We start from the raw sequence: 21,335 nt of genomic DNA, 5'->3' as shown, positions 1-21,335 counted from the left end.
ATGCCGCCATCTGTTGGACATATAGTGAATTATGATCACTGGTATATTAGTGTTCTGTGCTAATAATCTTAAACATTTAATTCTTCGATACTTTATTATTTATTGTGGAGATGCGGCTCATTAATACAAGAAAAGTGCAAAAACAACTGTAACACAAACTATCGAATCATTCATAAAAATATCACTAGTATATCCATCAGTTTCCGAGTCCCATACGCATCTGACAACTGATTTCACTCCAGCTCCTTTCAGTTCCCCCAGAATAACCTGAGCAATATGTTTGTAGCGTCGCATTTTTAAATCCTTACATCTTTTATTCACTTCATTCGCTATTTTAATACTCCACTTCTTGGCATTATCAGCAGAATATACCTTTCCTGTTAGTACTTCAGCTTGTACTGTCCTTATTATTTCTTTAACAGGCGCTGCTTTGAATCTTTCGAGAAGACTAGGCTTTATTTGATAGGAATGGAGTGCAGGAATTGATTCATAGCTTTGTTCTTTAAATATTTCAACTTCTTCATTGTCATTGCCTTTGGTGAGATCTGAACCTTCAACTGAAATCGCATCGCTGGCTTCTATTTCTTCTCGTTCTCCCATATTAACCGAAATAATATATAAAAATAATTGGAGACATAATTATGATGACATTTAAAGGGTTGCCCGTTGCCCTGGAAACCAAAAACGCCAGACAAAATTCTATGGAAAACAGTCTGGTTTCAGAACAGATAGTAGAGTCCGTTGAATAATTAATAAACATAGATATGTAATCTGTGACTGAATGTCTATGTATTCAATTTTAACCTATAATAAATTGTTCTAACCTCTATTTCGTTTCTTTTCTGTAAAAAGTGGTAAAAAGTGAAAAAACGAAGTTTGAAGTGCTACAAGATGGGCAAACGAAAGAGACCTGGTCCGAATAAAAAATCTACATTTGACGAGAAAGCTGCCAAAAAGAAGAAGGATAGGAGTGAGGAATTCGAATTTGACCCCATGCCTAAACATTTAGTTATAGCGCATTTAAAAAATCAGGAAAAACGTCTTATAATAATATTGGAGAATGCTCAACTGGAGACCGTTAAAGTATGTTAATTCAACCCCTATGTGGACTTATCCTAATGTCTATACTTATTTTTTAGATTGGTGAAAAATTTCAACTTTTGAACAGCGATAATCATTCAAATATTTTGAGGAAGAATGGTAGAGATCTAGGATCCTGCAGACCAGATATTGCACATCAATGTTTGCTAATGTTATTCAATAGTCCTTTGAATCGTGCTGCGTTATTACAAGTGTACGTTCACACAAGCAATAACGTTCTCATAGAAATCGATCCTCAAACTAAAATCCCAGATAGCTTTCAGCAGTTCGCTAAAATGATAGGTTAGTATGCAAAGACATTTCATGACAGCACAAAATAATATCATCTCTTCCAGTTCAACTACTTCACAAATTCACAGTGAGAGCCAAAGAGGGAAAGAAACTTTTGAAGGTGATCAAAAACCCTATCACAGATCATTTACCGATTGGGGTTAAGAAAATTTGTATGTCTTTCTCGTCGGAGGCAGCCAAACATCCAAGCCAACTCGTGCCAAACAATGGAGAACCTATAGCTTTCGTTATTGGGGCCATGGCTAGAGGAAAGTTAAATGTCGATTATACTGAAGAAACCTACTCAATTAGTAACTATCCTTTATCTGCAGCTTTAACTTGTTCAAAGCTATGCTTTGCTTTCGAGAATGCGTGGGGTGTACATTCATGAGTTAGATTTGAATGTTATCTAGGAAGAAAATTTTTACGCCGATTGCTCGGAAGTTTTTCTTACTAGGTTGTAAATATTGTACATACAATTTTCAATTAAACTATGTTTGGAATATATGAAGCCCTTATTTATATGTTGACCTTATATTGTTATGAAAGATGTGAAATGCATACTAGATTTCCACTTTTTAAGCAGTCCCGGTAAAATTCTTTCAATTTTATTGTTTACCATTGTCAAAATCATTAGTTATAGTAGGGCTGGCATATACCGAGTCAAGACTTCTAGTAGGCTATGACCGAGTTCAATGATGACAACCAACGATTTTGACAATTCATTAGTGACATCTCTCTTTGTCACTTGTCACAGTGACAAACGCGGATTATTCAAAATGGGAGGAAGGAAAAAATAATCATTTTAAAATAGTTTATTTACTAACATTACTATCATTCCATGAGTTGCTCAAAAATATAAATCATACATGTAATAGTGTACAATATAGTTAAGAAACAAACATGGTTTGAAAAATGAGGTCTTCTCAAATGAAAAAATTTTTCAAAGAAAAAAAGTGAGTTTGGCATTAATCCTAAAACCTTACACACCTGAATCCCTTCATAAAAAATTTCTACATAGGAATTTTAAGCTTACGCACCAGTTCACGCAGACTTAAAATTTATTAAAACATGTATCGATCGAGATATTTAATCCATTTTTCATAAGAATATTGCTTAAAATAATGATTTGTTGTTTTTTTAAATTTCCCACTACAAATTTTTTCACAATGTTTATGATATCGATCAATTTAGTTACTAGAAAGAGGAAGGCTTGTCTTTTTGATGAATTGAATGTAAAATTGAATTTTTTTTGAATGAATGCCTGAATTCAGCACCTAAGTGATAGAATGTTACTTTATATCTTGAAGTTTTACCAAAAAATTTGTGACTCTGAAGTCTTCCCCTTTCCGATACTAAAATTTTTTTAAATTAAAACAAGAGCTGTTCAACATTTGATTAACCAAGATACACAAAAAATTAATAAAATCTCATTTGAAAACTGTTATAGCTGAGGCTTCTTTTATCGTTAACCTCACCCAAATTTTTCGATATTGAAATTTAGTCACAAAACTCGAAACATTTCCCCCTCGTTCAAAAATTTTGTTTCATCAGGCCCTTGAACAGCTCTTTCTTCTTTTTATTTATTGATTAATTTTAGCCCAATCGAAAATCGATACTAGACCACAGAGAAACTCAAAAATATTAATCAATATACAATTTATTTTGGTGAAAACAATTAAACTTAATAAGTTTATACAATTATTACTTCAATATAAAAATTATTCCATTGCATGAAGTAGACACAACTTTTTTGTACAATTCATATATTTTTTGTTTTTATAAATATCTATACATTATAATTTACAATAATCAACATACTATTTAAACAGATTTCAACTGAAAATTACCATGAACCAATCGACTCGGTGGAAGATTGATTCTCTGTTAAAAAAATTGAGTACTATCAGAGCACGTTAGAGATATTGGGTATTTCGTAAAAAGTGGACAGTATAAAATTATTACTAAGTAGAAATAATTTGATCTTCTTTATTCAATACCCAAAAACTATTTATATATACATTAATTCAAATATCACTAAAATTGGTAATTCATTTAAGGGGCAAAGGAATTAATGATGAAAAGAGTTTTCAAAATACTAGAAGATTGTACTTGTACCATCGGGAAAAAGTAAATGAAGAATATTCAAAAGTTGTTTCATGACAGGAATAAAAATATGGAATTGGAAGAATCAAATTTTTATTCGATACTCACAGAATCCGAATTAAATGCAGTTTAGAGGGATAATGGAGCGCAAAATTGTCTCGAAAGTATCCACAAAATCGAATGAAGTCTAAAATAATTCTCTTCGCTACTTTAATCGTAGCAAAAAATCATACAATTAATACAAAAAGAAATTTCAATTATTTCGATAAATAATTTGAGTTCGATCAAAAGAAAATAATATTGAATATTCATCTATAAACGGAAAGAATCGTCATGAAAGCTGATTTAGATTTATTTCGGGTTTGTAATTACAGGAAAATAGAAATAATTCCTCTGCTGACTTCATTGAAAACGATTTGAAGAAAAAGCAAGACTCAATGTAATTCAGTTACATTGTTATGTAAAAAAATCGTTGAAAATCGTCTAATTTGATATAGTTTCGAAAGAAACTCTTTTATATTATTACAAATGAAATCTATGTACACATGATGATAATCTACAATAGGTATATACATAAACTTAAAGTAATGAAACTACAGTTTTATAAAAAACATGAGCTACATTACATTTACTAGTCAGGGTTATTCCAACTTCTCGATAATAGGTCACATGCTGGAAGCGTCAACTTTTTTTTTGAGCGATGAATTTTTTTTCTATTCTGGTAGAACCGCATATAAACACATTTAATACAAGTTCTTTATACAATCTTTTTATCTCCTCACTTCACAGAGTTCTCATTATAAAGAGCCTTCGAAAGCAGCCATTAAATCACTTTGCATGTTCATGTCTATTTTATTTGCCATCTGAAAAGAGAGAGATTGGAAAATAGCGAACGAAGTATAAAACGAACTGAAAATATTAAACTCTAGAAGAATCAGCGAACACTCACCACCTCTCTCCTTCTCCTCTCTTGCTCCAATAACCTCTGTCTTTCTCTATCTAAATTTCCTGAGACTGTGGCCTGCGTACCAGGCGATAAGTTACCATCGGCGGGTGAGGAGCCCGACCTCAACTCCTCGATTCTTGGGACGGGGATCGGCTGTTCAGCTACGGCTTTTCTAGAATTGGGAAAAAAGGGAAAACTGAAAGCTTTCGAACTGGAGGGAGAAACAAAAATTATTAAAAATATCAATATTTCAGTCAGAATATCTAGAATGTAGCGAGGGCTCGATACCAATGATACAACTGGAAGTACCGGCACGCACACGGTGAACGAATAAAGTGTTCAAATGTCGACACTTCACACCTTCATTCTGACCATGAAGTTCAATAGACCAGTGAATAATGGCTCATAAATCACGAGTGAATAATGGCTCATAAATCACGAGTGAATAATGACTCATAAATCACGAGTGAATAATGGAATGTTTGATAGAAGACTCAAGTCCTTAAAAATTGTACAACTGAAACCGAAAATCGATTGAATCTGAAGAAAACCGACGTTTCAACCGTTACGTGCCAAACTTTCGCAGACGACTCACCTCGCTTTCTCCAGGGCGTCTTCCTCCTCCCTCTCTTTCCTCCTTTCCATCTCCGCCCTGAGTCTCTCCTTTTCCGCCTGCTCCTTCTGCTGTTTCTTCAGTTCCAAATTCTCGAGCCGTTGCTGTTTCTCCTTGGCCTTGTTCTGGAAGGCCTTGAAGCTGTCGATGACGGCCGACTGCTGCTTGCTGTTACCGGCCGCGTTCTGGGGCGAGTTCACCTTGCCCAGGCTGCACCACGAGCTGGCGTTCTTGATGTTCTGGTCCTGTTTGGCCTTGAACGTCTGCTGCTGTCCGTAAATCGGGGCCTTCAGTTCCATGGGCTTCTTCTCCGGCTGATTGGACATGCCCACGGGGTAATCGTTGGTCGCGTCCTGCTGTTGCTGCTCCTTCTTGATCGGAATGTTGTTCTGCTGAGGTAGGGGATCGAACATGGACATCGACATCGGCATACCCATCGAACCCAGCCCGTTGTTGTTCGTCTGCATGTAGTCGTGCTTGATGCCGTAACCGTTGTTGCTGGCGTGGATCATGCCCTGTTGCGCGACGGGATAGGGCGGTAGCTCGGGCGGCAGGGCGTCGTGGTGCTGGGATATGGGGTACATGGGGTGCGGCTTGGGCTCCAGTTGCTGCTGCAACACAGGAGGGTTAGGAACTTGCGGGATATTTGGTTTCATCATGGGGTTGCCGAGGGCGGGAGGCATCTGGGCGATGCCCGACGCCATGCTGGCGGCCGGTTGGTTGCCGCCGATGATGTCGTGTTCGAGACTGGCCAGCGACTGCTCCAGCGGGTCGGTGTAGGTGGTCGGCATGGGGTCCAGCGCCATCTTGGGCTTGTCGGGAGACGGGGTAGGCATCGGTACGGTCTTGGGGCCCTGCGGGGCCGCCGTCAACATCGTGTTCTGTACCGGCACGTTGGTGACGGTCGTCACGGGCGGTTTGTCGATCTGACCGCCCTGAGGTTGGCCGCGCATGTTGTTGCCGCCCTGTTCAAGGCCGGGTTTGCCGTTGGTCTGGCCGGGCGCGCCGGTAGGGGGCGCGTTAGCGCTTTCCGTCGTTTGCGGAACTGTCTGAGCCGGTGGTTTCACTATGTTCTGATTTGGGGAAAGATAGAAAGAAAAAAACAGTGTTAAGAGTTTTCAGGTCGTTGGACGGTCAGGGTAATAATACTGAATGGTGCATACTTAGTCCTCTCTCTCAGTTCTCAACTACCACTAGGGGTTTTGTTAGTTATTTCACGTAACTACCATTATGTCAGTCTACTTTTCAATTCAAATCATCCCCATTTAAATGAGTACTATTCCTTTGAATCTGATCCCATTTCTTGCATTTCCCACACTATCAATTTTGAATTCTCCCTTCAAAAATTTCTAGATATATCTGAGATGACGCAGAAATACTTCTTTTGATCAATATTTCATTCCCCAAGTCTTCTCTCTGTAGATATTCAACTTGACTATCAAAAACGCATACGACGGACGATAAAAATTGGTTAAAAAAAAAAATTGAGGGTTTGAGATCTACTTAGTTAGTTGGGGACACTGTCTACTCTAATTGAACCTACTATCGCCGTCTTCTCTCTTATTTTCGTCGATTGGATTCAGTCTGTTTTTTTTCTACCCCACAACGACTAACCCCTCTTTTTAAATTACTGTACTCACCAGGGGGTTCGTCACGTTATTCCCTGCTGACGGATTAGGGGATTTCTTAGCTTTCTTTTTGGCCGGCCGACCTGGGGTACCTACAAAAACTATCACGCTGAGTACCATTGTTGACGTTTTAAAATTTAACCTTGAGTGCATTTACGTGGGAGAGGTCTTACCGAAAACGAACGCAACAATCAAAAATACCATAAATTCATATTCAATTTATTTCCGACATCAGTAATAATTATACTAACATCATTATACTTCGATCAAAACTTTACAGCAATTGAAAAAAATTAAAAAAAAAAGATTAGATGGCGACACCAACTACAGAGAGGCAAGACTAAACCACAAATTGATGCGAGTCTTTCGGAAAAAAATATATGTCGTGATTTTTTTATTTACATTGTTAGTTCAGCGTTTGTGCAAGACTATTTACATATTTTCATTTGTTTCGAACTAAGAAAAAAAAGGAGAGAATTAGGAAATTTCCCCTTTCAAGTGTTATAGAAGAATAAATAAAACTGAAATGCGAAAAATATATATATTATTAAAATTATATCATTACAAAAAAAACAAAAATATAGGTCTATCATATAACTCAAAAAAAGTTAAACAGTGCACAATATAACTTAATAAAGTGCCGGTATGTACAACCATACCATAAAATTACTAAACTTATCACTTTCATAGAGCGAAAATCTGGTTTGTCTTTAAGTAAAATGATAAAACCATATATTTCTCGAAAAATATCAATCGTCTTTGTGAATATACACTGGAATAAATCACAATGTTCGAAATATGCACTTAATTCCTAATGTTTAATCTCAATGAGACCCAACCTGACTTGCTTCTAAATGTCTGATAAAATTGTAAAAAGAAAACAGTTTCGCTTGAGTGCAAACAATGTGAATGGAGGCCAGGCGGACTGAACAAAATCAAATCGAAATGTGAGAGACCAATCAGTAAACCATACAACACTACCATACCATAAATAACGTCATTTTTTCGGACCTGCCACTTATCCATTTGTTGTAGACTATTGCAGGGTGGGAATCGACACTTTTTTTTTCTTTGAATGGTCCTAAAGGCTCGGTTGTTTTCGTTGCATTGTGATTTTGTGCTCTTGGGAAGAATTTCAAACTCAACCTTTACAACACTGTTTGCACCCACTTATTAAAACTAACTACCCGGTTGATTTAAGGATGGTAATAGAAAAAAAATCGAAAGGCATCAGGTTCTGGTAGGATAGATGCCTTTCGATTTTTTCAACGTGAAGAACATTTACTGCCACCACACACATTGTCTGCATCAGATGTAGTAGCGCCCACGTAAGAGACAAAAAACAGAAAGGTAAACGAAAAACGTAAAAAGATTCATCACCAACGATAACAATTATTTATTGGTGTGGTAAGACCCCGTGTATGGTTTGTCCGCAGCTGGCAGACTCCACACAAAGTACTGCACTCAAGGCTAAAATACTGATAATTCACTCCAAACAATAATGGTTGTTTGCTCCATAAAAATATAAATAAAAAAAATTACAGGAAGAAAGATTAGGCGCTCATTAAATTGCAATAAATTTCATGTTTTTACTGTTTTCAACAAGGCTCTGATGTAAAGGCAAACCGATCATTATCGAACGTCGACCAGAATGTACACTTAAAAAAAAATTGTGCCAATTTTATGGGAATTCCCAACGACAAATTTCACGCAAAATTCAACCGTCACAGAAATTCTTCCTTTTCGAAGTCATTCGAATTGTCAATTGTCAATTGAGTGATACATTTTTCCCCGATTGAAATTTCTGACCGAAGGAATTCACATAAACGTGGGACAAACATTCCTCTGGTACTTTAACTATTCAGTTCTTTACATCATAAAAGAACAGGGACGAATCATAAACAATTGATTATAAACAATCTAAAAACAATTACAATCGAGCTGTAATTCAACTATTTACACAAGTTATATCTTCATTTTTATATCTTTTTTTTTTCAGAGTCCTTTTCTCGTCTAAAATTTCACTTTCGAAACACATCACGACAAGTCCGTTGATAGAAACGAAAACTTTCTAATCGAAAGAATATACTGAGTGATTTTTCTGAATGGAAGATCTCGTATTAGGAAACAAATAAATATCGTAAAATTTCAACTGGCTGGATTATCGTGATAACGGAAGTTTCATCCGTTTCGTTCCGCCCTTAATGCACTTCAGTTTACATCGTTATGTACAAGAAATTCCTCCTTAAAAACTAGAGATGATCGCGCCATGGCACACACGCGACGTTCTGCTATGGCGAAGCGACGACGGTCAGAAAACTCTACCGATCGTTGGCGAAAACGACTCTCTTATCTCATTCTCGAGAATTCCGTCGCAGTACATCATCTACTGAACGTAGAAGGTTCTTTTTTTTCTCCCTCTATATATATAAATACATTTTTTTTTAACTAAGCCGCGCTTCGAAGTCAATAAAAAGCTAACCTGCTTCGCTGTCGCTGGAATCGCTGGAGCTGCTCGTCAGGCTGGAACTGCTGCTGTCGGAGTCCGAGCTGCTTGAGCTCGACGATAGTCTGCCGGACGGACCGCCGGCACCGGAATCTATCTTTCCAGCATCTTCTGGAACAAAGGGATCGGATCAATTGATGGGAAGCGAGAAATGCAGTGGAAAAATTGAAAAAAATGAAAAAAAAAAAAAAAAAATGGAAAAAAAAATTGTAAAAAAAAAATTGAAAAAAAAAAAAAAATGAAAAAAAAAAAAAAAACTAAAAATCGAGAAAAAAAACATTTGAAAAAAAAATTGAAATCGAGAGAAAATCGGAAAGAAAAAGTGAATAAAAAAATCGCAAAAAAAAACTGAAAAAGTTGAAAAATCGAAAAAAAAAAAAAAAAAAAAAAAACCGAGAAAAAAAATTAAAAAGAAAATCGAAAAAAAAAAAAAGAAAAAATATTTTTTCGACCTTTCTAGTTTGACTCAACAGAAAAATTAAAAAAAGCGAATGAGGGGTTAAAAAAAAAATTGTACATCATCCCGAAAAGTAGGAGAACCGAGTGGTGGAAATTTTCCGTGGGGCAACTCACCTTTTTTGCCTCCCTTCTTGGAGTTTCCAATCTTATCATTAACGTCTAGCAGTCTTTTCTCCAATTCCTGTTTCTTCTCGGCGATCTGCTCGTCTTTCGACTTACCCGGCATCTTTTTATCTGCAAAACGAGAATCTTCAGACGCGTGCGACTCGACGCGGCACCAGGTGAAGCAATATACAAAAGTTTATACCACATACCAAATTAGACAAAGCCAAAATATCGAAGCAAAATCCCCAAAAAATAATTTAGAATTTGACAAATTACAAAATTTTGCTACAAAAATGAAAATATTTCAATAAAAGAAAAAGTTATCACTAGAATAACCCTACCACCAAAAATTCAGCGTTAATAATTGTAAACACCATCAGAATTACACCTTGAATGGTAGAACATGCTGCCTATAAATGAGAGAAACAAGTCAAGATTTAATGATGTTCAGGAACAAACTTAAATGAATAAGAAATGCAGATCTACATAAAAAAAAGGAACGAAAAGTTAGTATATACAAACAATTGTGTTAGATAATGGTACAGAATTAGTTTTTGAAATGAAATCACTTTTTTGAATCTTTCTTTTTCGTATTAGCAGAAATTCCCGTTAAAAATATCAACCACTTATATGTCAGATAGATTAAATTACCGAATAAGTACACAGTGAGTCTCGAACGCCAATTCCAACAGTTCTCTCCTCACTGAATTGAAACTTTTCTTGTTTACGTTCTTCCCATTTATTTTTTCGTGCTTTCTTGCAGAACTCATAGCCTCCTTACATTTTGAAAAATATTTTCGAAATCAGTTTCGGAGTTTCAGAATGCGCAAAAAAAAAAAGTTTTTCGAAGAATTTAAAAAAAAAAAAAGTTGTGGAAACGATAATTCTCAATTTTGAATCGATCTATGTGAAATTTGTCCACTTTGCGAGCTCATTCGAAGCTTTACGGAGCCTACCGGGAGTTAAACTTGACATTTCTTTATTTGATAGGTAGATTTCTTTTATTTTTACACCTCGAGTTAGTACTTTGAAAAAATTTCCATGCAACTGTGTAAATTGGCGATCGAGAGTCACAGAGTACATTAAAGTGGCACATGACAATTGACAAGTTTGACAAGTGACAGGTCGATGTAACTTTTGGCTCCTACAAAAATCAAGCAATCCTGTAGAGAATGAAAAAAAAAAAGAATAGATAGTATTCCAAAGCCCAGAACTTCAAGACAAAAGCTAAAGAGGGAAACCTCAACACCAGCAACGTCTACCATGCTTATAAAAAAAAATTGTGTAGTTCCAATTACAAACGCCACATAGCAGAGCCATCCCCGCAGCAAGGGAGGGTAATCTGCTACTTTTTCGGTGGTCTGGTGCAGTTGCCAACCGTTAGACGTTAAGTAACGGAACTTACAGTAGGGCTTACGTGGCTTTTTACGCAGACACGAGGCAACGTAACTCTCCAACTCCCTGAGCGTAGACGGTTTCAACGTCTCGAAATCGATCTCGATCTCGTCCGGGTTCGAATCCCTGAGCGAGGGCTCCCTTGACTGGATGATGTGTACGACTCTACCTAACTTATCCCCTGAAAAAACGGATTAATCGAATAAAACGTCAATTCCAAACTGTCTATGGTCGAGAACATAGATATCTCCCGTTACCTTGGTAACTGACTAACCTGGCAATTTGTTGATGTCCAACGACAGTTGACGTTTCTCGTCGTAGGACATCGGCTTGGCGTTGTCTTCGTCTTCCGAATCGAAGGGCAAGGCCGCCGCTGGAACCGCGTTCTTCTTCCTTCCGGCGCCGGTCTTGTTGTTAGCCTTGGTTCTCTTGTTTGTCGCGTTGGACGCTGCAGCAGGCTTGGCTCCTCGCAATCCTGAAACAAACGGGGGATGGAAGATCGAAGACGAATTTGGGCATGGGCGTAACGTTCGACTGGGCATTCACGATTGAAAATGACCAGTGACGTGTCATTTTTTGGACGGTCATACGAGGATGTATTGATATCTAGTTAGCCTAGACCAGTTCCATGCATAAAAAAATATTGCGTTACCATAGCAACGAACAATAACTCATCAGAAGTGTCAGTGTGAAGTTTGAGGTTAAAAAAAGTAAACCTGAGTTACGTACTAAATAAAAAGAAAGAAGATGTCCACCGAAATTGTGAAAATCGAATAAGTGGAGTATCGAGCCATCATCGAGTACCTGTATTTAAAAGGGTTAAGAGGTAGGCAGATTTACGAAGATTTGCTTAATACCCTTAGTGATCAATGTCCTTCGTATGCGACCGTGAAAAATTGGACTGCAAGCTTCAAAAGAGGTAAATTTTCCATCAAAGATGATGACCGATCGGGAAGGACAGTTTCTATGTCAGTCGATGCAATTCATGACATGATTTTATCAGACCGTCGAATTGGGCTAAAACGGATATCTGAAGCACTGAATATTTCATACGAACGCGTTCATCATACAGTTCACGTCAATTTGGACTTGAGAAAAATTGCTGCAAAATGGATCCCCAAATGTTTGAATGTTGACCAAAAGCTTGTAAGGGTAGAAGCATCGCGTTCGATCTGTGCTCGATTTGAAAACGATGTAGACTTCTCAAACCGAATTGTTACTGTGGATGAGATTTGGGTACATTTCTGCGATCCAGAAACAAAGCAACAATCGATGGAATGGCGACACTCTGGTTCTCCAAGACCTAAGAAGTTTCGTCTCCAAAAATCTGCTGGAAGAGTTCTTGCTTCAGTTTTTCGAGATTGCCGTGGAGTAATCATGATTGATTTTTTGGATAAGGGTAGAACAATAAACGGAGATTACTATTCGACATTACTGACCACTCTACGTGAAAAAAATAAAGAGAAAAGACGTGGAAAGCTACCCAGAGGTGTTTTGTTTTTGCGGGACAACGCTCCTGCACACAAATCTCATGTTGCCATTCAAAAAATTCGTTATTTAGGGTTTGAATTACTAGAATACCCCCCTTATTCACCAGATTTGGCTCCATCCGACTATCATCTCTTTCCTCAACTGAAAAAAAGTTTAAAAGGTCGTAAATTTTCTTCCAACGAGGAAGTAACAAAAGCTGTGGAGGTCTGGTTTGCAGAGCAAGAATAAACATTTTTTTTGAAAGGTCTAGAGACGTTGCAGGTTCGCTGTAATAAATGTATCCATTTAAGCGAAGAATAAGTTGAGTAATAAAATATTTCGACGTTGAAATTTCGTTTGATTCTGTAGTAGGCTAAGAATTTCTCAATACATCCTCGTAGATAATTCTTCGGGCAGCCGATCCTTCCTTACCTTTGCTCTTGGGCGGCTTGGCGTTGGCCGCAGGCGCCGCGTTGTGATGCATGTTGATCGACTTGCTGCCGGCCGAATGATGGGCATCGCCCGCCATCTTGAGATCCGCCCCGGAAACGACGCTAGCTATGCTGTCGTCCACGCTGTCCGACATGACCGAATTGGACTTGAGGGCGTGGGACGATGGCTTGCCCATGCCGCTGCTGCTGTTCGGCAGAACCTTCTTAGGCTTCTCCTTCGCCTTCTTCTTCTCCTTCTTCTTCTTCAGGCTCTCCTCCTCCAGACTCTTGATCTTCTCCTGGATCGCGAGCACCTGTAACCGCACAGAGAAATAGGTAATTAAGTACAATGGACGACGTTGTTAACAACTAGGTAAGGATGAAGGGCCCCCCTCTCACCTGTTTCTCTAACAATTTCAGCTTTTTCCTCCTGTCTTCCTCAGAATCATCGGTGTCACTGGAAGAGTCCGAGCCTGATCCAGAAGAGCTCGATTCGGACTTGGTCATCATCCTGCCGATAGGTTCGTCGGGAATCTTGGCGAACCTGAAAAACAAACCTTAGTTAGCACAAATCGAAATTGACGGGTACAAAAAGCAAATACCTAGTCTCGAATATCTCCTGTAGGACCTTAGCCATGGCGACTACGTCGTGGTCTTCAGGGTTGTACTTATAGCAATTCGTAAAAATCAGTCTAATATCGCTGGCGAATTCCTGAGCAGACCTGTATTCCCTGTTGTCCATTTTCTGCTTGACGGTGCCGAGATCCATCGGTTTCTTGATGATGTCGTGATAATCGTGCAGGCCGAGCAGTTGGGCGTCGACCGGTTTGTAAAAAGGCCACGCGTAGCTCTGAAACCGCAACAGCTCGTTCAGTTCAAACTCCACCCACGACCGATGCATTAAACGGTCATAATCAATCAGTTTCCTTGATCATTATAACGTTTATACATCAAGTGTGGTTAATGAGTCATTATTCACCGATCTTCGTGGTCGCAACCACGACAGAGGCTCTGAACGCACGAAATTCATTCATCAACTCACCGAGTGCTTCTTTGAGAACAATTCCTTAAGTATCTCGCTGCAGGCCTTCATCGATTCCGACAGCTTGCCGCGCGACTTGTGCGAGGCGTGCTGGGGCAGCGCCTGGGCGTTGCCGATGATCGGGGCGATGGCGGACTGATGGTAAGGCACCAGACCGTCCAGTTCCGGTCTGCTCGGCTTCTTGATCTGTCTTCCGGATTCCCTTCTAGTGGCAACTTTGGCTGGCGTGGACTCTAGGGCAGGATTGTAGTCGTAGGCTGTCGCCGAGGGCGTTGTCGTGTCGGCCTTTCTTTTCACCCCCTTTTTCACCTGGATGGGAAACCTCCGAATTTAGCGAGGTTGCATTCAAGATAAGGGAAAAGGCTCCAACGGTCCACAGTTCGCGGGAAAAATTCTTAAGATTTTTCTAGGCGACTGAACGGTGGACCCTTTTAACCGGTGGTTTAGTAGCTGACTAAGTAATTTGATTTACCTCGAGAGGTTTGTGTTAGTATTCAACCTACTTTGATCCTACTCAAATTTTTTCAAGAGTTACGATGAATGCCTGGAGCACCTATTTACTGTCTAGTACAAATGATTTAACGAACAAGAATTAGCAAGTTGGGATAGTTTTATTTATTCTATAAATATTTACAAAAATGAATTCGAGCTACACTCCTAAAGTCACAAATATGTTAAATCTATGGAGGGATCCATCTAAAAAATTGGCTCGGTCCAAGAAACGCAACCGCCATTTAACGACAGGAACTGCCTGAACATTATGCCAATGAAATACATAATAGGGAAAAAAAGTGATTTTTTTTTCATTGTTGTAACTAAAGCTGAAATAGAGGCAATATTTAAAAAAAATCTAGTAAATATACCTACTAGTTTCGTCACGCATTTAAAGCGATCTCGTTGGTGCACAGAAATCTGTCAAGTTCCATAAACTGTCACAACGAACGACAAATGATCACAGAATCCGCATAATAAAGCGATCTCAATGGTTCATAGAAATCCATCGAAAGTTCATCAACGGTCACAGAATTCGTCATTTTTTTCGAGAACACAATTATCACAGAACCACATCTCATTTGTTCACAGAAATGCGTCGAGGTCCCGTTAAATGTCACAGAATTGGTTGTTTCTGTGAGACTTTTTGAGATACGTGTTTTACTCAATATCTGATGATGCTTTACTCTGAATTTATACCAATTTTATCTTACAGTCGAGTTAATCTTTCATTAAATCTTCCGGATTGTCATTCACACTTTTCTTCCCTATTTTTACTGTTAGTTTAATATAATTCGTCTTCTAAGCTACTTTCTGTTGAAAACTAAGGATTCAACTGCAACATTTAGTAATGACCTGCGATGTTACACAATTTTCGACAGATGAAGTTGTTGAGGAATTACGATGATTACCTTGATCTTTACACATAAGAAAATATGTAAAAGCTGACAATTCTTCAAGAGTATCTTTGGTCTTAAAAAAAAAGGAGTAAGTTAATTAGAAAATCCGTTAAATGCCCTAGGTTATAAAAAAAACATGAAAAAGAGTAACAGTTAATCTCAGCGAGTCCCAAATCGTTTTTCAGGTTATCGCGAATTGTTTTCGCGGGTTTATCCGAGACCTTAAAACAATAAAGATAAGAACGAAGACAAGGTACTCGAAAGCAGTCAAAACAACATTCACCTTCGCAGGTTGTGAGGGAGGAACTACGGTGGGCAATACAGAATTGTTGCCTTCTAGGTTCGTTACCGGCAAAGCAGCATGATGTCCTGCGGCTGATGGAGTTTGAGATTGTAGAGAGCTAGGGTTGACCGACGTTATCGTGGGAGTTGCCGTGCTTCCAGGAACAGAAGAATTCTGATTTAAAGGTAGTCCGGATGAGCCTGAGGAGAAAAGTTAGTTATGCAACCGTTCCTTCTTTGACATCGAAATATAAAAATTTTCAACAGAAGAATTCATCCAAATCGGAGAGGCAGTATTTCAGAAATGTATTCAATCCTGAAACACTGCTCTGAAAGTTACCATTTAAGCTTACATTTTATTTAATGCCCTACCATTTCTGAACGAATAAAGACTAAACTTCTTTGGACCGCAAGCGACCGATAAAAAATACTCCACTTACCAGTAGTTGTCCCAACGGGTGTCTGGACAGTTGAAGAAACAGCAGTAGGAGGTCTACCTCGACCTTGTCCAGTAGCACCAACAGAGTTTTTCTTTCCCTTTGGTCCCTTGACCGTGGGCGTTATCACTATCTCCTCTTTAGGCATATTGGCAACTTCGGTCAGAAAAACCTTCTCGAGCGACTGCGCCATTAAAACAACATCTTCTCCTGGTTTGTTATATACATAGCAATTCGTGAACATTGTGTTGAAATCCTGTATGCACTCTTTCCCCGAATAATAATAGTTGTTTTCCAGTCTTTTCTTTATCGTGGTCAAGTCCATGGGGTTCTTTATGATTTTGTGGTAGTCCTAACACACAAGAAACAAGGATTCCAATACAGATTCTTTCTCAAGCTTATGCAAAAAGCAGTTAAAAACTATCAAAATATATTGAGTAGGTCAAATGTATCATGAGAATAATTCAAATTAAACATCCTCTTAGTTCAATTAGTAAAAATATCTCGGAGACAATTTGAGATTAAACCCTTGAATGTAAAAAAACAATCCCCTAATGACTTTTAAATGTATCTTCAGTCAACTCTCAAAAACCAATCAATGGACAAATTCATTACTCTAATTTGGGGTTCCAAAGTAATTAAATATAAATGTTTTTCAACCAATAATTTGAATCATCTTAATATGGATTTGAGTCATAGTTATTCATCTAATTGTCATCACTTGCAAGATTGAAAATTTGAATAGTAAGCATAAGTGTGTTCTCTTACTGGTAGTCCGAGCTTTTTTGCATCGACAGGATGCTGGAAGGGCCACGAGAACCGATGCTTCCATACTGCCTTGAACACTGTCTTTTGCAAAAATTGCAGCTGATTCGTCACAGGTCCAGGTTTGTCTGGGGGTGGATGAACGGGGGGTTGTACGACTCCGTTTATAGGCTCCATTGTTGTTTGTTCAGCTCTTGATGTTTGTTGGTTACTGTCCACAGACTATAAAGAAAAAAAGAGAATTCGAATACATTGGACATTGAAATTTGTGTGTCGGTGTCATGCTGGTGAAAATGTGTAATGTATCTGGAAAAACAAATGTATCAGAATGAATCTCCGCTCAAGTATGAAAGTTGGTGTATTTATCACACTCATATCTAAATGGCAACGCACTGAAGTTGACAAAATGCATATCATGCAATAAAACTAGTGGTATATTTAGAAATGCTTAAGCCCTCACAAAAGCACACATAAAGCAAATGCATCAAAAAACTGAAGAAAAATGGTTTACTGAAGAGGTTAGGTGCAGAATCAAACTTCATGCTGAAGAAAATCATATATACAATGGTGCGAGTAAAACAAAGCTTTCTGTCTTGATAGATTCATACCGTTTTATTTTGGACAGAGGCTTCACCTTGCTGCATCGTCACCCTTAAGCCTACGAAATATTACTTCAAGTGTTTTGTAACGTACTTTAACTTAATTTTTTTCTTACCAGTAGAGAAAAAATCTCATGTGACCCAGGCCTAATAATCAGCTGGACCGAAAACAGCAGCCTTCAAAATGAAAACCCATTATTTGGGAATCCATTTCAGAGTAAAAAACGCATTGTATTGTATCCTCAATCTACAAAAAGAATAAGTATCCTTAGATACACTCATGGTTCATTGAAATGAATTGTTTATATGTTCATATACCGACGAGAAAAGTAAAAATAACGCCACACCCTCGAAGTTTAAAATGCGGGGTGTTTGGGAAAAATAGTTAACTGGGTATTTCACATGGAGCACCCTCAAAGTAAAGGTAGTCCAAGTTTGTCCTCATTATTTCCAAAGGAGGTCAATGTGATGAGTTGATACAATCGTGTTTTCAATTTTCACCTCATCATATCTAGACAGTAGTAATTACAAACTATTGCACAAGATAGATTAAGAGATTCCCTAAAATATGAAACTGCTCTATCCGCAGCCGCGGACTATTTCTCGATTACGATAGACAACGGACGCTTTGGAATGCCTCAGGACATATATTCAACGGTTAAACGCGGGAAAAAGGTGAAATAACCTAAAACACATGTAATTTGAACATTTCGCTATTGAAAATTCAGGAAATATTCATTGTAGCATCTTTCTACAACGTTAAAATCGAGTAATTTGCCTATTTTACAACATGGCGGTATACTGAATCGGTTCACTAGTGAAGCCAAGATTTCAATCGAGTTTTTTGAAATAAATCTCATTATCTAGGTCCTAAAACTATTTTCTGAATAATTTCTCAGCTTTCAAATAAAATTTAGAAACTTACTTTGATATTTTGATGATTAATCCACACCAGTAGAGTAAAAAAATTGGGATCAACACAACACACACTGCACCTACCACAAACCCGCTTGCCAAGCTAGGCGCATCTTGTGATGATGGCCGACTTCACGTACAACTAGCAAGCGATTTCTACATACACTTTTCAGGAAAGGCTTCGATAGTGTTTTTACTTATAAAAAAGGGAATTATCCAAACGAAAAACAATATTCTGCAATTATTTTGACTTGGAATTGCAGAATAATGGGAGATACAGTAAATTCCTTGATAAACAATGCGTCATATACTAATCCAAAATGGCTGCCTCAATGATCTTAGTTTGGATATTCATTGACCACGTTCTTCCATCAGTTCTTAGTTTTAGTCTGCTCCTTCATTTTTCGAAAGCAAATAATTTACACTATAATTTAAAAACTGCTTTCTATTTATTTATCAATTATACGAGTTCCTAAGAATTAGGAATCGACTTGATTTTCAACAAACGTCATTGATTAACCATCGTCTCAATGCGCTTGCGTTGCGCGGTGCGCCAAGTTATTTGAAATGATACATGTGAATTTAAAACGAAATACTAAATTTCAGTCCAATTTTATTTTCACATTATACGTAGCACATCTCAATTCACTGGTAAAAAAGTAATTTACCTTGTAACTGCTTTCATGCCTGTTACCGAAATTTAAGGAAATTATGCAGCATTTTTGAGTATTTGTATCCAAAATTTACACGTCATGTGATGCCGAAGCCGTGCTACTCGTGCCGCAAAACCACCGAAATGAGAAAGATCATAGATATAAAAAATGTGGACATACATTTAGTCATAGAAAGATGTGTTTCCTATTCTTCATGTAATGTATCCATTTTTTCAATGGAAATTTAGCCATCTGCGTTAAAATTTATCTATATTTTTTTTGATACATTTTAATTTTATTCTATTTGAAAAGCGCTTTTACAATTAATTTTTTTCTTCCTGTAAACACAAGTGGAAAATCATTCTCATAATGTCAATAAATGAACAGTTATATTCTTGTTGCATAAAATTTACTAACAAAAACTAAATTTCAATGAAAATAATTAACTCCTATTTATTTATTTTGGAATTTTAGACTCGGTACAAGAGGTTGTAAAATAAATCTTTCATGAACATCACTCTTTGAAACAGCTTCGGCCTCTAGTATGTTGCAGAGTTGATCTAATCTGGAATATTCTGTGATCATCTTGAATATTTTGATTTAAAATTATAAAATAACATTGCACTTTGAATAATCAAAATATTTTACTCACTGTACATATTCAAAGAAATATATCATTTATTACAGTGTATAGTGGGTTAAACTAAAACTCATCATTTTCAAATGGATGGTGTGGGTGCCCTAACCCTCTGAAAAAAAATTGAATTTATAATAGACTTAACAGAAATATCGGAACAGAAAAACTCACGCCGTCATTGGACATAATCTTCCATTGCAATCAAACGAATCAATATACTTCATATCATCATCTGTTAATTTAAAATCCCAAATATCAATGTTTTCAGCAATTCTAGATTTTGTCACCGATTTAGGAATGGTTATAACGCCCCGTTGCACCTGATATCTGAGAATAATTTGAGCAGGTGTCTTATTATGTTTTTCTGCTAGTTTTATCAGTTTGGGATCCTTCAATAATTGAGGATCCTCTGGTTTAGCCCATGGTCTATCAGGAGATCCAAGTGGACTATAACCTGTCACACTAATTCCTTTGGGCTTGCAAAAATCAATTAGTTTTTTCTGATTCAGGTAGGGATGGCATTCAATCTTCAAAAAAAAAATATAGAAAATAGTAATTCAATGAGTATCAAAAGATCAAATCTCACCTGAAGATTGGCTGGTTTAACTGTTGCAATTTCTAAAATTCTCTCAATTTGTCTCTTGTTAAAATTGGATAAACCAATTGATTTTGCTAGTCCCTTTCTTGAAATAGCTTCCAGAGCTTTCCAAGTATCCACATAGTCAACATCACTGAATTCTATTTTTCCTTGCTCATTGGTAGGAAAAAGAGCACCACCTTCCTTTAAATTACAACAAGTTGTGTATCAAGTGAATACATGTACAGTTACTGCCTTACCTTATAGCCAAGAGGCCAATGGATGAGGTACAAATCAACATATTCAACACTTAAATTTTTCAAAGATTCTTTAAGAGCAGTTTCAACTAGCTCAGGTTTGTGGAAGGTATTCCAAAGTTTGCTGGTGATAAAGAGGTCTTCCCTTTTTACAACACCTTCAGCTATTTTAGTTTTTATAGCATCACCTACCTCTTTTTCGTTACCATAAACATAAGCACAATCTATATGACGATACCCCAAATCAATAGCATCTTTCACAGCTTGAGTTACCTCACCAGCTTTAGACTGCAATGAAATGTAACATTATAGTATTGGTGCATTGAAAACTCTTGAAAGAAACCCACTTTCCACGTTCCTAATCCAAATACAGGAATTTCCTGACCATTATAGAATTTAATAGAGGGAATTGATAGAGTCATTTTATGAGAAGAGATTTTCACATATGAGTCGACAAATTGTGATGGAATGTAACAGCCCCAATGGAATACTTTGGGAATAACAACGTTATCAGCTTTCTGATAATATTGTTTAATGAGTTATATCAAATTATGTTTATATTCCATTGATGAAGGTCATGGAAAAAAATTAAACACTCAAAGCATTTTCAACGTTCTTCCCTAGATTAATAATAATTTTTTGGAGGAAAGAACTGTAGCATTTTTAATATCCATTCCTGGTATTTTTTCATTCGAATTCGAAAAACATCACTCATTCACTAGACAGATGAAATTTCTCTGTGATTAATTT

The 21,335-nt window shown here is 37.4% G+C and overlaps 4 protein-coding genes across 12 annotated transcripts; 1 reads left to right on the top strand and 3 right to left on the bottom strand.

The window, feature by feature from the left end:
* Positions 1–60: 60 nt before the first annotated feature.
* On the bottom strand, positions 61–667 carry LOC123314947 (dynein light chain Tctex-type protein 2B-like). Its single transcript, XM_044900424.1, has one exon. The coding sequence runs from the start codon at positions 598–600 to the stop codon at positions 121–123; it is 480 nt and encodes a 159-aa protein (XP_044756359.1). The 5' UTR covers positions 601–667; the 3' UTR covers positions 61–120.
* Positions 668–817: 150 nt separating this feature from the next.
* LOC123314946 (ribosomal RNA small subunit methyltransferase NEP1-like) lies at positions 818–1,876 on the top strand. The gene is made up of 3 exons (XM_044900423.1): positions 818–1,083; positions 1,140–1,383; positions 1,437–1,876. The coding sequence occupies exons 1-3, from the start codon at positions 892–894 to the stop codon at positions 1,760–1,762; spliced, it is 762 nt and encodes a 253-aa protein (XP_044756358.1). The 5' UTR covers positions 818–891; the 3' UTR covers positions 1,763–1,876.
* Positions 1,877–2,171: 295 nt separating this feature from the next.
* LOC123314941 (bromodomain-containing protein 3-like) lies at positions 2,172–19,058 on the bottom strand. 7 transcript variants are annotated; one of them, XM_044900411.1, is made up of 18 exons: positions 18,472–19,058; positions 17,663–17,793; positions 17,556–17,605; positions 16,951–17,169; positions 16,186–16,534; positions 15,747–15,946; positions 14,073–14,381; positions 13,633–13,880; positions 13,430–13,574; positions 13,032–13,344; positions 11,404–11,604; positions 11,140–11,310; positions 9,744–9,863; positions 9,147–9,278; positions 6,677–6,756; positions 5,019–6,109; positions 4,427–4,634; positions 2,172–4,340 (listed from the first exon to the last, which is right to left on the bottom strand). In XM_044900411.1, exons 3-18 carry the CDS (start codon positions 17,589–17,591, stop codon positions 4,275–4,277), a joined length of 3,888 nt encoding a protein of 1,295 aa, XP_044756346.1. In that variant the 5' UTR covers positions 17,592–17,605; positions 17,663–17,793; positions 18,472–19,058; the 3' UTR covers positions 2,172–4,274. The 7 variants fall into 7 exon arrangements, with proteins under 7 accessions (XP_044756346.1, XP_044756345.1, XP_044756348.1 ...); XM_044900410.1 differs by having other exon boundaries at positions 9,147–9,281; positions 18,472–19,057; XM_044900413.1 differs by having other exon boundaries at positions 11,152–11,310; positions 18,472–19,056.
* Positions 19,059–19,541: 483 nt separating this feature from the next.
* On the bottom strand, positions 19,542–21,248 carry LOC123315233 (aldo-keto reductase family 1 member B1-like). 3 transcript variants are annotated; one of them, XR_006537932.1, is made up of 6 exons: positions 20,933–21,248; positions 20,589–20,873; positions 20,338–20,532; positions 19,923–20,278; positions 19,767–19,863; positions 19,542–19,689 (listed from the first exon to the last, which is right to left on the bottom strand). XR_006537932.1 is itself a non-coding variant. In XM_044900849.1 (5 exons), the coding sequence occupies exons 1-5, from the start codon at positions 21,005–21,007 to the stop codon at positions 19,818–19,820; spliced, it is 957 nt and encodes a 318-aa protein (XP_044756784.1). In that variant the 5' UTR covers positions 21,008–21,248; the 3' UTR covers positions 19,737–19,817. The 3 variants fall into 3 exon arrangements, 1 of the variants encoding a protein (XP_044756784.1); XR_006537931.1 differs by having other exon boundaries at positions 19,542–19,679; XM_044900849.1 differs by lacking the exon at positions 19,542–19,689 and having other exon boundaries at positions 19,737–19,863.
* Positions 21,249–21,335: the final 87 nt, after the last annotated feature.

This window comes from Coccinella septempunctata, chromosome 6 (genome assembly GCF_907165205.1).
Source record: "Coccinella septempunctata chromosome 6, icCocSept1.1, whole genome shotgun sequence".
Classification (NCBI taxonomy): domain Eukaryota; kingdom Metazoa; phylum Arthropoda; class Insecta; order Coleoptera; family Coccinellidae; genus Coccinella; species Coccinella septempunctata.
This window is presented reverse-complemented; position numbering and strand designations above follow the sequence as displayed.